The sequence below is a fragment of the Miniopterus schreibersii genome (assembly GCF_964146895.1).
Source record: "Miniopterus schreibersii genome assembly, chromosome: 5".
Lineage (NCBI taxonomy): Eukaryota > Metazoa > Chordata > Mammalia > Chiroptera > Miniopteridae > Miniopterus > Miniopterus schreibersii.
In genome coordinates, this window is record NC_138106.1 from 18,142,044 (window position 1) to 18,157,943 (window position 15,900).

The window sequence follows — 15,900 nt, forward strand, 5'->3', positions numbered from 1 at the left end:
GTGGAAGGCCTACCCTAGAGGAGCAGCTTCACCCTGAACCTTCCGAGGGGCCCTGAAATTGCTCTTTCAACTGTGAAAGTCATGGTCACTGGTAACAACTGAAAACCACAGGCACCAGCACTGTCCAGTAGAATTACAATGTGAGGCACATATTTTTTTAAATGTTTTTTATTGATTTTTTTTTTTTTTAGAAATAGAGGGAGAGGGAGAGATAGAAACGTCGATGAGAGAGAAACATTGATTGGCTGCCTCCTGCACGCCCCCTACTGGGGATCGAGCCCGCAACCTGGGCATGTGCCCTGACCAGGAATCGAACCAGTGACCTCTTGGTTCATGGGTCAGTGCTCAACCACTGAGCCACGCCAGCTGGGTGTGAGCCACATATTTAATTTTAAATGTTCTAGTGGCCATATTCAAAAGGGGAAAAGGAAATAAGTGAATTAATTTTACTAAGGCATTTTTATTTAATCCAGTATAGCCAACATGTTACCATTTTAACATGTACTAAATATAAAAGTTACTGAGATCTTTTACACTTTTTTCATACTAAGTCTTCAAAACTCCACAATGTATTTTACAACTACAGCACATCTGGATTCAGGCTAACCACATCTCATGAGTTCAATAGGCGCACATGGCTAGTGGCTGGGTGTTGGACTTTCAGTTCCCTTGCTGGGGGATATTGGCCAGGCTCTGTAATAAGCACTTGCTGCCTCTGTCTTGTCCCCTTAATGGTTAGAACAACCCTATGAGGTGCATGCTATTACAAGCCCTATCTTACAGACGTTAATAGAGTATTTGCTATTATCTCCACTTTACAAATGAAGAACTGCAGATAAAAGAATTCATGTGGTAGCTATTGTTACCACACTCAAGGGGTTCGCTGCTTAGTGTGCTCTGTTCAAGAATGAGAGGTGATTGTCACAAGGTAGTTTTATTTCCTTACAGCGAGTAAAGGAGACAAGGGAGTCAAAGCCAAAGCTCTGTCTTCTGGAAGGGAGGCTTAACCAATGATTATATACGCTATTTGGTCAATTACACGTTGATTTCAGTTGGTTACACTTATTGATTGGAATGGGTTCTTGTCAAACTCATCCTGTTTGCAACTGGTCTGCAAAATACTGGTGTTATATTTTAACATATAGCAAGAATAGCATTTAGTAAGAATGGTCCAGACCTTGAGACCCTTATCCTACCTAACACTGTGGGAAAAGAAATTAGATGTACAGTCTAGAAAAAAATCCTAAGGATTAGGAAATAGCAGGAATTGGGACAAATCAGATACAGTGACCTAATGAGATAAAAAGCTCAAGATAAGTTCTAGACAAATAATGTGATAAAATATTTGTTAGAAGCTTGACCCTTCTGAGGTTGGAAGACAGGGAAATGGTAGTTGCAGTTAACAGTCATAGAAAGATGGAAATTGGAGGTGGTTGGGAGTGGGGAGAGGAATACCACTTACCCAAGTATATGTATGACTGTTGCTTTAATCCTTTCTTTCAAACAACAACAAAAAACCACCAAGAATATATTTAATGTGATTAGTTAGCATCTCTACAACTTTAATGAACACAGTAAAAATATTAGCCATTTGACCATCAGCAAGTTATTTAACCTGCTGTCAATTTTCTCATCTGTAAAATGGGTGTAACAATACATATCTTACAAACTTGTTGAGTAAAGGGAAATTACATATGTAAAGCAAAGTGTGGGTGCTCTTTGTAGTAGTGGTAAGAATGATGATGTTGTTTTTGCAAAGAATTAGACACCCTGGACCTAAAATTCTGTCTACCCTTAGCCATGGCATGTGGTCAGAATACCGGGCACAAAGAGAAACACTTACTCTTGAAAGTCATACATACAGTTTTTAGGTGAAAGTGAGTATCTTTACAAGATTTAGACTTTCACTGGATGATAGATACACACAAAAGACCCTCCCTACAGAGTCTGCGTTTAAATTAAAGCACGCTTTGTATTTCCTTTTCCTGCCTCTGTGCCCCCAGATGTCTATCTTGCCTGTCATTTTTTTTTTTTTTTTTTCATTATTTAGAAACAAGTAGTTTCGTTTTTAACCACAGAACTCTCAAACCAAGAGAGGAATTATTTCCAAGCAAATTACCTTTGATCTGCTGGAAGGGTGTGGGGGAGGGGAAATCCTACAGCAGGAAGCAAACTGCTTGAAGCCAACTGTAGGAGGCTCCCATGTCATTTACCAGCACAGGAGCAGCATTCACACCTTGCTGGTAAAGAGGCACTCTGGATTGTCAGCTTGGTGACTTTTGGTTAGATGCTAATCATCTAGAATCATCTGCATGTGTTACCCCTGCTGCTGGCCAGCTACTGCCCAGTGGGCTGTCCTACAGCCAGAGTGGGGAATTGGCTCTTGCTGATACCAAGTAGTTTATGGGCAGTGATTTTCCCCATGCCCTGCTTTGACCTCAGACCTTCCACTAGCATCAAAAAGAGTTGCAAGTGCAGGAAATAATACAGCCAAAAAAAAAAAAAAAGCCCTGAACTACTTGGCTTGTTGCCTTTATAGAGCATTATTTTGCTCATGTGGAAAGATTTAGCAATTGCCTTAAAAGGCCATGGTAACAGCTTAAGAGTATTAGCTGACAGCGGGGCCTTGTGCGAAGAGGGCAGAAGAGGTGCTCAGACCCTCTTCCATCCATCAATCATTCACACCTGTTTATTTAACAAACATTTACTAAGTGCCTACTATGTGCAGATCCCTGGCTGAGTGCTGAGCATCCAACCTCAAATAAAACACATCTCACAGACTGAGGGGCGAGTCAAAAAAATAAACAGATCACTGTACTACAGTGTTGTGGTAAAATAATTGGGCAGGGCCCAGGGGTTTGGGAAGTAACGCCTGGCAGCTCCCAACCCAGCCTTGGACTCAGGGAAGGACTCTGGGAGAAGGCAGTTCCCGTGGGGAACCTCAAGTGATGAGTAGATACTGTGAGGCAAAGGGACATTCCAGGTCCAGAAGACAGCTGGAGCAGAGGGGATGGAGAGGGTTTGCAAACAGTTCCGTGCTCCTGAAGCACAGCGTTCAAGGCAGGGGGTGAGGGGACAGGAGCTGGAGAGCGGGGCTAGAAAGCAAGGTTTGCCAGGGTGAGGAGTTCATCACATGGGACAAGGGTCACATCAGGCACACGTAGAACATTTAGCCAGGCAAGTGACAGGGTCAGATCTGTATCTGGAGAAACTCTGCTGGATGTGTGAAAACTGAGGGGAGCAGGGCGTGGAGCCTGGAGGGGGCAATCCAAACAAGAGGAGGAAAAGGAGTTTGCAGGAGATGGTGAGGGCCTGAAGGGGGGCAGAGGAGAGCTGAACCAGAGCAGTGATTCTCAGCTGTGGTGCCTGCACCCACACAGTGCAGTGCTGTTCAGCAAGAAAAAGAAATGACATACTGGTACGTGCTGTAACGTGGATGAACCTCACAAACCTGCTAAGTGAGAGAAGTCAGACACAAGGCCCATATTGTATAATTCCGTTTAGATGAAATGTCCAGAAACAATAAATCTGTAGGGTACAAAGTAGATTAGTGGTTTCCTGGGGCTGTAGGAATGGGATTAACTTTGTAAATGGGCATGAAGGAGCTTATTGGGGTAATGGAAATGTTCTAAAACTGGATCTAAAATGGTGATGGTTGCACACTTGATACATTTACTAAAATTTATTGAATTGTACACAAAATGGGTAAAGTTTTCGGTATGTAAAAATCACCCTGATAAAATTTAAAAAAAGAAAAAGAAAATGTGGTCCCTGGATCAGCAGCATCAGCATCATGTCAGAAATGCAGATTCTCAGGCCCATCCAGACCTGAGTTAGAAACCTTCGGGGTGGCACCAGTAACTGCTGTCTCACACGCCCTAAGTGGTTCTGATGCATGCTAAACTTTGAGAACCACTGGATTAGAGAAATACAGTGTGTCCCCCAAAAAGATACGCACACTTTAAATGGAGTCTATTACATTTTGAAAAGGAAATGTATTTTAATAAACACTGCCTTTATAATTGTTCAAAGTGTGTGTATACATTTTGGGGGACTCCCTGTATTTAAATAGCAACTAGACTTGCCACTAAATGAGAGTGTGGGATCAGAAGGGGATGGTCCCTAAGTGGAAGTCCTAGGTTCCTGGAATGGACTGCTAAGTCGCTACCGCCCCGTGAGATTGGGGACACAGGAGAGACAGGCTTAGTAGTAAGTAGCAAGAAGTTTGCAGGGCCTATGGGACACCTAGCAGAAAAGTCCGGCTTATGGGCCTACAGAATCACCTAGGTCCCAGCAGCGAGGAACTCAGAAGTCTACTGTAACCACAAGGAGGTTCCTGGGAATTTGGCTTCTGACCTGGCAGGAGGGGCCTGGGAGGCGAGGAAGGGTGATCAAGGAGTCTAACATTTAAGAAATGTAAGAAGGGGAGGGTGAGGCAGTAGCTGGCAGGTATGGTCAGGGAGGCTTGTTTTAGAATGGGGGAGATCCGAGCACATTTTGCTGTTAGAAGGCAGTAGTATGAAGTAAGAAATCCAGGAGAGAGAATCAATCAAGTCCAAGGGCAAAGAGAGACGGATCCAGGGCAGAGTTGGCCTCGGACAGAAACAGCACATAGCATCCCGACACCAGAGTATGTGGATGTGTCCTGTGTCCATGCAGAGTGGGGAATTAAGGAGTACTCCACCTGAGGGACTTGATTTTTTACATAACGTCAGAGGCCAGTCATCTGCTGAGAGCAACGGGCAGGCCTAACAGAGGGCTCAAGTGTAGAGGCTGCCCGGAGGCACAGGAAGGAGTGAGGGATTTGAGGGATTTGAGGGTTGGTGAGATAATCAACACAGGATGAATCTTGTGTTAGGAAGAAATGGTCCAAAGAGGGTTGACAGATAGGTGGAAAGGGAGGCCTGAATAAGCTGGAAAGCAGGAGGCTGTGGGCCAGCACGGAAACAGGAATCCAGAGGTCTGCCAGGTGCTCTCATGAACTAGAACGTGTACCTGGGCAAACAGCTGGACTGGACGCCCCAGTCGTTAGGGCAAAGCCTCGTGTAGAAAGTACAGAGCTCTAAGCCCACAATTCAAATGCCCAGATTCTACCAACTCCTCTCCACGACAGAGGTGCTGCTGAGGTTTATAATCCTGGAGCGCACTGTGCATCCTCTCCCAAAAAGTCAGTAAGTTTTGGCTGCAGCAGTGGTAGCTGTAGGTCGTGTTTATGTCATCAGGAGGCCTTTGATATCCTGACCATGTTCTTTCTTCCCAGCATGGTGCCTGAGAAACGAGGGTGTGAGTTCTGTGCTCCTGGGATCATCCACTCCTGAACAGCTCATTGAGAACCTCGGTGCCATTCAGGCAAGTACCACAGCCCTTCCCAAAGGACTCCAGGGGGTTTCATGGTGTCAGGGAAGATGTCCCCAGGTAGTGTCCCATCTCTCCCCACCTGGTCCTTCCCCATGTCACAGCTTCCTAGTTACACGAAAGTCCCTAACAGGCTACTTGTTCCTAGATGGGGGGAGCGGGTAAAGGGAACTAGGGACAAAGGCACAAGAGGCAACAGAACTGTTATTGTACATGGACCAGGAGTGTCCTCTTATTAGCAGGCAATGTTCTCAAACCTCATTTCTCAGGATGGTTTGTTCCTGTGACACAGGGCATTCCAAGATGCAAGCCACGTCACACCTGGTGCCTGGGTTCCCAGGCCTGACCATAAAAGCCTAATAACCTGCTTGAAATGTAATAGGCACTGGACAGTGTACTCATTTGTTCTTTCCACAAACATTTACTGCTACCCTGCAGCGTGCCAAGCTCTCAGAGCATCCTGTGTCCCTCTCCCATCACAGCACTTACAATAATGTAGTATAATCGCTTGTCCCCGTTGAACTGTTAGCTCCCTGGGGTCAGAGACGTGTGTCTTTCTTGCTTCTCCAACAACCTGAGTTCCTAGCACATGACAGGGCCCTGAGTCAGCACTCAAGACACACCTGCTGACGGGTGTCAGCCACATTTCCAGAGGAATAGGATCAGCCCTGGCTGGTGTGGCTGTTGGTGGGGTGTTGTCCGGTGCACCAAAGGTTGCCGGTTAGATTCCCAGTCTACAGGCTGGATCCCGGGTAGGGGCATGCAAGACAAGAGGCAGCCAATCGATTAGCTGCTTTCAGAGATGTTTCTCTCCCTCTCCCTTCCTCCTCTAAAATTCAATAACAATAGTTTTAAAAAGAAATAGGATCAGAATTCTAGTTTGGACTTCCAGGGTCACATTTCCCTGGCAGCCCCAGTCCCTCCACTAGGTGGACTGAAGGCCCTGGAGGGAGCCTGTGGCTTACTCTGGAGAGCCTGCAGGGGCAGTGGGAGGGGACACGGAGAGGTGTTCCTGGGAGTTCTGAGGAGAGGGGTGGGGCTTAGTGGCTGTTGGGCCCACCCTCCTCCCCCAAAGGCCACATCTCAGTCAGGAGCCTGGCCCCCTCTCAGCCCTGCTGAGGACCCCAGGAAGGAGCCATAGTCACCACCTGCCAAACAAGTGTCTTTTCCTCTTGCTCACTGGGGGGTCAGAACTGTCTCACAGCTTCTTCCCCATGCACCTGTCCCTGAAGCAAGCACTTACCTTGGGGACCAACTTCATTAAACTAAAATGTTTAAAAACCCATTTAAATAGCCCAGAATATGCTGGGGGATGAATGGTGCTGACTTCCTTCCCGTCACCTTTCTTAGGGCTGTGCAGCCGTGTAATCATCTCTGCTTCTGCTTCTGAGAAGCCCTCTGAGCCCCACAACTCCTCCCAGATTCTGGGAGTTCACCATCGCTGCACGGGGAATGCTCTCTCTTATGAAAGCTGTCCCACCGTCTCTTCTTTTCACTTATGCTTGAGGAAAAGAAAGGCTACACACAATGATGAGGGAATAGGGGAACATATTGTACAGGAGAGAACTGGAATTTCACTCAAAGATTTCAATTCCACTAATATGTATTGAGCACGAATTCCAGGTCTGGCACCACACAGGCAGAGTACTGAGCTAGGAACAGGCCCCTGCCCTCAAGAGCCCACAGGCGGGCTGAGAGTGAATGAAGCAACCTGTCCCTCAGTTCATTCAGCAGGCCTCCGAGAGCCTCCATGACTAGGCAGGCACTGAAGGATCCTGTCCAGCCTCAGGCAGCTTACGTTCCAGTGGGGGAGGCACATAACAAACATGTAATTGCAGAGTGTGAGAAGGGTTAGTATGTAAAGAGGGTGTTGGAACAGAGACTACTTGAGAAATGGGTGGACATCCTTTAAGCAATGTCCTTGCCAAGGCCCCTCTGGGTTACGCATTCTGAAGCCTGAAGGTGAGGGCACAGCATGTGGAAACCCAGGAAAGAACATTCCAGACACAGGGCGGTGCAGTGTAAAGGCCCTGGGGTGGGAAGGAACTTGGGTTTTTCCAGGAACTGGCAGCCAAGGCCTAGTGTGTGAAAGGGACAGCGGATGCACTGAAGTGGGAAGGCAGAGGACAGATTACAGGACACCAGAGTTTTGTTCCACATGTAATGAATCCTTTGGAGGGTTTAAGAAGAGGAGGGATATGCTGTTATTTGAATGTTTAAAGACTGCGCTGGCTGCTGGGTGGGAATTAAATGAAAAGGCAGCTGTGCAGGTGACAGGTAGGTGATGGTGGCTTGGACTAGCTAGCATGGCGGCCACGGAGGTGAAGTGGTTGGATTCTCCAGGATTTGGAAATAGAGACAGGGCTTGCGGACAGCTTGGCAAGAGGGAGGAACTAAAGATTCCTGTAGTGCTAATACACTGTGAACACTGCCACGCAGGGGGAGTCAGTATGCCTGGGATAGTAAAGAGAGGTCCCTCCTGGGCTGCAGGAGTACTTCAGGCATCAGAGGGTACATTTCAGAGGAAAACTTAAGTCAGTCATCTTCCCAAAGCATCTCCTCCCCAGCAAGGCTCTGGCAAGATGGGTCACCCATGCTCAAAGGGTAAGAGAAAGGGCGGTTATCCAAGCAGAGAAGCTGTCCCATGGGCCCTTAGCATCCCCTCCTACTCCCTCCTTCCAGCCTAGCACCTAAAGATCTGCCCCAGGCAAGCTGTGATTGGGCCCCTCTGTGGGGTAGGGAGTAGGTTGGATAGCTGGGGTTCCCAGCAATGGTGGGATTGTGTGCAGGATGGAAAGCTGCAGTGCCAGCTGTTGTAAGACAAGGAAATTTCTAGTGGGCCCAGCAAGGCAGCTGCCCCAAGGGACAAAATGTACGTAAATTGTGCATAAACTAGAGGGACATATATAAATGAGAGCCTCAACAGATGGGAGAGACTGGAGAGAAGAACCACAGCGGCAGACAGCCTGCCATCATCTGAACAGGCCCCTGTCCTCCCCACTTCTACCTAAAAAGTGGAGAGAACTGCCTCTCCCCCTCACCCCACCAGCCTTAAAACCCTTCTGAGGCTCCCATCACCTTATCAGAGCAGTCCAGGCTCCTCAGCAGTCAGGCTCTTCACATCCAGGGCTTGTCTTCCCTGGAATCCAAATCTCCAGTCACTATGAACCACTTGGATTCCCAGAAGTAACAATGGTCTCTGCCTGCAAGTGTCCATCACCGTGCCTGCCAAAATCCTGCTCCCCTCAGGTCCCACTCAACAGTGACCCAATCCTGGGAGGACTCCCCTAACATCCCACCAGGCCCAGCAACAGCAGCCAGACTGCCCTCAACCACCAATTATTCCAGTCAGTATAACACCAAGGTTGCAAAATTGGTAGCCCGTGTGAGGTTTATACAATCTGTAGATGAAAATGCTTTAAAACTCTGTCAACATTTTTAAAAATTGGGCAATTTCACATAAAATTCTGGATGTATGGCTTCTCTTGAAAATTTAGGCCTTGCAACACTATATATTTTTTCATGTTTTATTCAAGTACTTTTATAGTTTCCTGTTTTTTTAATGTTTAAATCTCTATCTGAAATTTATTTTGGTGTCATGAATGAAGAATTTATTTCCTCACATGGCTAACCCACTATATTATAGCACAAAACTTCCAGCACATCCAGCTTTTAGATTTGGGTCTCACTGTTGCGATCTCACTTTAAATGACACATTAGTTAAGATCCTCTGAGACCCCAGAACTGGTGGGGAATCAAACCCTTCCTTTTGCTTCAGAGAGAAAAACATTAACCAGAACCAGTTTCCCAGGCTGAGTAGCTCTGCTACTCTGCCAAACCCTAAGGGTCCTGAGGAGAGCTCTTGAGTGAAGACAAGGTCACCCTGGCCAACAGGATTGCAGCAGAGGAAGGGCGAGGCTGAAACCTCAGAACTGGTTGTCACAATTGTATTTCATCAGTCTCCACACAGGGTCAGGCTATTCCTGGGCAAGTCTGCCTTTGTCCCTCATCTTATGGTATAATGTGTGCCCTTGGCCCACTTCTCACAATGAATGCTGGCCCTGGATGATGTCATCCTTTCCCAGGGCTTCAATTAGCGTTTCCATGCAGATGACTCACAAATCTTCAACTCCAGTCCTGCTACCAGCAAGCCAGCTCCACAGCTGCCCTTCTGGCTGCCTACAAACCATTTCCACATGGATCTCTCCCACAGGCACCTTGAACTCAGCACATCCTACTCCTCCAAACTTCCCCTCCAGTGGATTCCAATCAATAATCCACATGGGTATCTGTCTAGTCACACAGTCTGGAAATCACATCGTCCTCCAAAATGTCTCAGGTCCATGCCCCTTTCTACTCCACTGTCTGTCTTAGTTAAGGCCCTTAGTGTCACTGCCCAGGACAATAAATTTCTAACGTCTGTGTCCCCTTTCAATCTCCTCCAACTCGTCCTTCAAACTACCACTAGGTATCTGATAGTTTCACTCCCAGTTGAGTTCTAAGGTTCCCCACCTTCTACAGAGTCAAGTTCTAACTCCAAAAAATGATATTCAAGGCCATCCACTCTCTTTACCCCAACATCTCTTTCCCGTATTCCTACCATCCCCATACCTCCACCACTCACTTTACACTTGTATCCCTCCATTTCATGGACTTTGCACTTTTCATGCTATTCCGTCTACCTGGGATGCCTGTCTACCTGGAGTAAAACCAGGTATTAATTTCACCTGTTTCTTTTCACTTTTATTAATGTAGCCACTAGAAAATCTAAAATTACATTATGTGGCTTACATTATATTTCCACTGGGCAGAGCTGCTCTGAATATTATACATTTCTATCACCCTTCATTTGTATCTTATGTTTTTATTTATTCAGTCAACTAATAATGGCTCAACTAACTATGGGCCAAGCACTCTCAGAGGCACTGGAGATACAGTGGTGAATAAAGCAAGGTTCCTGACCTCAAGGAGCTTACAGTCTGGCGGGGAGCTTATATTCCAGCTGTGGTTTTTAAATGTATACCAGTCTAGACAACTCTGGCTAATACTGAGCACAAAGAACAAATATCCCGTACTAACACATCCTTTGTACTTCTCATGCTCTCAGGTTCTCCCAAAGATGACATCACACGTGGTAAATGAGATTGATAACATATTACGCAACAAGCCCTACAGCAAAAAGGACTACAGATCATAAGGCAATGCATGAGCCATAGGAGCTGCATGGTTCAAATATCGGTCTATACCGGTACAGAAAGGTGTTCCTAGGCAGTCTTTTAAGTCACTTAGCAGCTACTGCTCAACCTCTAGTGTCCCCGGATGCTGAGGTGTCTGCTGTCGCTACCACTGTGCACCCAAATTATGAGCACATCTGAAAACTCACAACTAAGAAAATCCATTCTATTTTCTTATCGTGGACTGGAGTCACCTATTCTTGCATTGCTCTGTACACCTCATGTTAATGCAATGGAAAGTATATAGCAGGGAAAGCGGTATTACCTGCAGGCATTCAGTAACTTAAAGAAGGCTATGCAGATAGATTTATTTTTTCAAATGAACAAAATCCACACAGGGAATGTGGATTGCATCAGAAAGAGGACACTGTTTACTCAGAAGTCCTGCTTGAGAAAATAAGCAAAAACAATTTTAAATTTTACGTTTTCCTATTTTCGCCTTCCTATTATGAGCAAGCTGTTCCCCTTATCATTTTCAATAAAACTGACTCCTAGGTATTTGGTTTCATTACCTTTTAAATATTCACTGTGTTTGGCCCCATGAAATGACCCTGTATAGCAATTTATCCAAGGTCTCTACCAGAATTCTAATAATGCTGTTCATTTACATGTAGAGATCGTAAAAGGATGAACACCCCAGTCTTCAATTAGAGACATTATGGTAAATGTATGAAAGGGGGGATTACATTACTATGGAAGCTTAGCTTTGAATAAAATGTAATGCATCTGCAATGAACTGTTCACTTTTTACTACATTTTATGAAAACCTGCTTTATATTTTTGCCTGCTTATAGGCACAACTTCTGCAAGTTTAAATATTTGAGCTTTAAAAATAAATATACACATGCTCGGTTTTGTAAGTAAACCTGTAAAATACCCAGAAAGGCAAATGTCTGTGTTTAATTAGCACTGGGATTTTACAATATAATGCTTGGCGATTTTGAGGAGTTAGTAACATGAAAAGTAAATCATGGGCTCTGTGAAAAATGCTGTCACTACTCAGCATATGCTGGGTGAATTAACTTGCCCCATGAAAAACAAATGTTAAAGCACTTCCTGATTCTATAACCACACTATGTGCACTAAACTATATGCATGAAAGCTCCCTGCATGGATTACAGGGGCCTGGCTTTAGTGCACTCAGAAGCTGAGGTCTATCTAGCCCTGCCACTATTGGCTACCTACCCTCATGAATACTCCACTTGAGAAAAAATTTCAGACTATATTGTATGTACCTGTAAGAGAAAACATTTTTTCTCTTTTTTTGGGGGTGTGTTCGGGGTGAGGGTCCTATAACTATTTGGACACCTGAGCATGTACAAAATTCTAATTAATTTTCTGGCCAGCTGGTCCCTCATATGGAAATCATTTGAGACTTACAGGAAAAATATACTATCAGCTTTAAATGCTATTTTCGGCCATCATTTCCAGAAATGTATTTCATGGTTAAATTCTAAATATCAAAATGTTAATGTGAAATAACCAACAAATTTCCTTTTTGATTACTACTTGTATTCAATTAAGGAAACAGTTTGGGTTTTTGCCCCAAACTATGAGAATAATGACGGATCATTTTTCAGTTGTTCAGTGTATATTCAATCAATCCAGTGAACTGTTGTATGTATAAATGAGCTGAAACTGTCTAATTGAAACTGCAATTTAACTTATTTGCTTAGAGTAATAAAACATTTTGTGCATTTAATCTCACAATTTTATCTTTCTTTCACTATAAAACACCATATATATACATATGTGTGTGTGTGTGTGTATATATATATGTATATATATCTCCATAAAACAGGCAGGAAGACTCATTTAATAAAAGTGATGTTGGCAGGTAAGCTGCACTGAATGGTATCTAACAGAAACAGTAATCAAGATTTATACTGCAATCCATACTTTTCTTATTAATGGAGTAAATGATTAGCTACTAAAGATATCATTTATCTGGTTTTAGAAATACTCTGCACTAAGGTTAAAGCTTCTCAAACTCATTTAAGAGCTTGCAAATGAAAACCAAATACAAACATTGCTTAGCCGTGGGAATAGCTAGCCTTTTTTTATATGAGTCATCTGCCATGGTTAAATACACTAGGTAAGAAACACATTTCACAATTATACCCTTAAGAAAAATTTCCATGCACTCTCATTTTATTTTCTATTTTGGAAAGAATTCCTTGGGAGAGAACATACCATTCCTAAGAGTAACCTGGGTAGCAGCCATCCACATACTAAAATCTCAGCCAGGGGAAATGAAAACTAGAAACCCTGTGCCTGGCTTTCCACTTTAAGAACTGTCACTTCATCTTCATTAATAGCGTGCCAAGGGTCTTCAGACAGATAGCAGAGCTTCAAGAGACCATGGCCATCTTCAAGACCATCCCTCCTTGGCAAATGAGGAAACCAAGCCTGGAAAGACTAGAGGACTTGCCCAAACTCACACAGCTAACTGATGGCAGAACCAGGACTAGAATCCAAGTATTTTGCTCAGTGTTCTTTCAGGTACAATTTTTTTAGCTTTAAGGCTTTGTAAAAAAGTAACTGTGTGTGTGAATTTTTAAGTTAAAAAAAAAACACGTTGGGTATGAATCCAAATTCAGAGTCGGTTCAGACAAAAAGGTCAAAGGAGTTATACAATTAAAACTCATGAAGGCAAATGAGTAGTTTCTAACCACCTCCATGAAAATTTAAACCAACCACTTAAAAACCACTCCTAATCTTCAATTTACTCCCATGCTTGGTAGTCCAAGCAGGAGGGAGATAACCCCTTCCAGCCCAAATATGTGCATCTGTAAACTGATTCTCCCTTTATATGTACATGCCTGTATATATCCTTCCTTTCTATCTCCCAACGCAGTAACTGGCACAAACACTGAAAACACAGAAACAAGGTGAGGCCAGCACATCAGGCATGGATTGGAAGAGGCCCGACACTTTGCTTTGTAATATAACTGCATTATGCCAGTCACCGCCACACGAATATTAGATCAGTAACTACAAAAATGCACACTTACATGTGTAAGAAATTTAAATGATGGGCAATGTAAAATAATGCAATAAAAATGATGATTTATTCACATGGTTCTTATAAAGAAGTCTAGGGAAAATATGAACTTTAAAAAGAAAAGTTTAATGATACTTAAAGTTTAATGATACTTAGTGAGACCTTTCACAAGAATTTTAGATATGAATCCAACCTCTATATTTCAGTTAACTTTAAAACTTGTATCAAATTATACTTTCCAAATTAGAATAATATAACAAATAGAACAACCAGTACATTTTTACTGGCTAAGAATAATTCTAAGGTTTTTATTAAGTTGTAAATAAAGAAACTAAAAATAGGGAAACGTAAAATGTTCCAACACTTTAAGCCTCTAGTTATCACAAGAGGTGTGAAAAAAGGAATTTAATCACTTTAAATCCCAATTACAACAGAACTCTTTATTCTACTGGTGTGTTGGATAGGAGGGTCTTTGGAGATAAAAATTCTACAAGTTTTTACTAACTAAACCAGACTTAGCACATCATAATTCTAGCATGTCGACACAGCCATTTCAGATGATTGGGAGAGGTCAGAGGAAAAGGTTCTGCAATTTGCAAGAGTCGAGTACTGATATCCTGCATAAAACTGGCACGGTGAGTACATGCCTTATAAACGTATGCACAGAAATTTATCTAATAAAGGACGTTAGAAATCATCATCAGGGTGAAAAACAGAGTCCTGTAGGAAAAATTCAGAACCAAAATCAAATTTTGCTTACTTGCTTTCCTACAAATTATTCAGTTTATTAATTCAAGAGCAATTCTTTAAAGAATACTAAGCTTATGCCCCTATATCACCACCCCATTTCTACTACATAGCATTATACTAATAGTGGCAATTCTTCCCCCATCTATATAGGCACTGCCATCTAGTGGCAATTTCTTACCTGCAATTTAAAAAGATACTTGGCCCAGCTGTTAACAAATAGTAGAGCTGATGGTTTGTCAAATAGTCACTTTGTCAAGTAAGCAAATGCATTTGGTGTACAAACTCCATGCCACTTGTCAAACTACTGACTGGTTATTTATCAACAGAAAACACACACACAAAAACAGGTTAAAACATAAAACTCTTATGTGTTACACTAACTACTCTGCAGTGACTCTCCTGGCACCCACATTCACTTCATATTACACAGAGATGGCACATGAATAATAATGCACCAAAGAGAAGAACTGATGAAATATAATCCTCAGCTGAAGACAACGATGGCCTGGATCACTATGCAAGTGTACTCCTCCCAGTCTTCCTTCCAAGTCCTTGAATGCGGCCTACCAAAATACCTAACAGCATGGAAGTAAAAAAATGAACTCCTAAAGAACACCCTTCTATAAAGTTATAAATAAAACAGCAAGCACTACTTGCAATATTCATCTTAATTTAGAAGTGGAACTTAAAGATTAGTTAGGATTAGAATTAGAAATATGACACTGCCTTTGAGGTACTGCTTATAAGAAATTACTAGATGTGGTAAAGCTAAGAGGACTATGAAAGCACTATCACCTGGGATTCCATAACCTTTCAGTGATATGGGTTCAAGAGCTTCCCAAACTTTTTCAAATCATGGCACACATGGAAAATGAAAATATCTGTACACACAGTGGTTAAAAAACGCAAGAGATTGCTCTCAGCTTGACCCCCCACCCCCACCTAAGGGCTGAAGAGATCAGTACTTTATTCACAATCAATGGGAACCAGTGGACTAACGCTGATAAGCACTAACATCACTTTAATTCTTTGGAATGCTCTTAGAATTCTGGAGCTAAGATCACAAAAATTACTTTGGTCTTTTACATGTCACTATTCAGGAAAGAGGTTCTCTCTCTTACCAAACATTCCTCCAGTGGTAGAGACCCCCCCCCTCGAAGAAAACAACGATGCCAGTCTCAACAAGTCAAACTAACATGGGAGGGTCAAACTGACCTCCCTGGCTACCCAAGGCCAAAGCTATATAACTGTACAGTGTGTGCTTTAACCCCACAGGACAACTCTCATATACCTGGGCACTATTTTTATTTTTTTAAAATTTTTCCCCCATCATTACTTATCCCCTCTATACCCTCTTCCATCTTCACCCACCCCACCCCCTCCTGGTCACTATTTTTAGGTAATTACCTTGGCTGCTTTTCTTCTTAAAAAAAAGAAAAAAGAACTTTTCCACAAGTTTCTCTTCCCCCAGATTGGAAAAACCATGTTTTTAACTTTAATTGAGATACTTCAAATCACAAATTCAGAGACTTGTAAACATGCAGTTCAATCCCACCC

The 15,900-nt window shown here is 43.2% G+C and overlaps 1 protein-coding gene across 4 annotated transcripts in view; it reads left to right on the forward strand.

The window, feature by feature from the left end:
* KCNAB1 (potassium voltage-gated channel subfamily A regulatory beta subunit 1) overlaps positions 1–14,704 on the forward strand; it is a 231,185-nt gene extending 216,481 nt beyond the window's left edge. For 2 of the 4 annotated variants that reach the window (XM_081139371.1, XM_081139372.1), the window contains exons 13-14: positions 5,261–5,349; positions 10,463–14,704. In XM_081139371.1, coding sequence (XP_080995497.1) covers positions 5,261–5,349; positions 10,463–10,552 — 179 coding nt within the window. In that variant the 3' untranslated portion in view covers positions 10,553–14,704. Of the gene's footprint in view, positions 1–5,260 lie in introns of all 4 variants that reach the window. The other 2 variants (XM_081139369.1, XM_081139370.1) reach the window with 1 other exon arrangement.
* Positions 14,705–15,900: the final 1,196 nt, after the last annotated feature.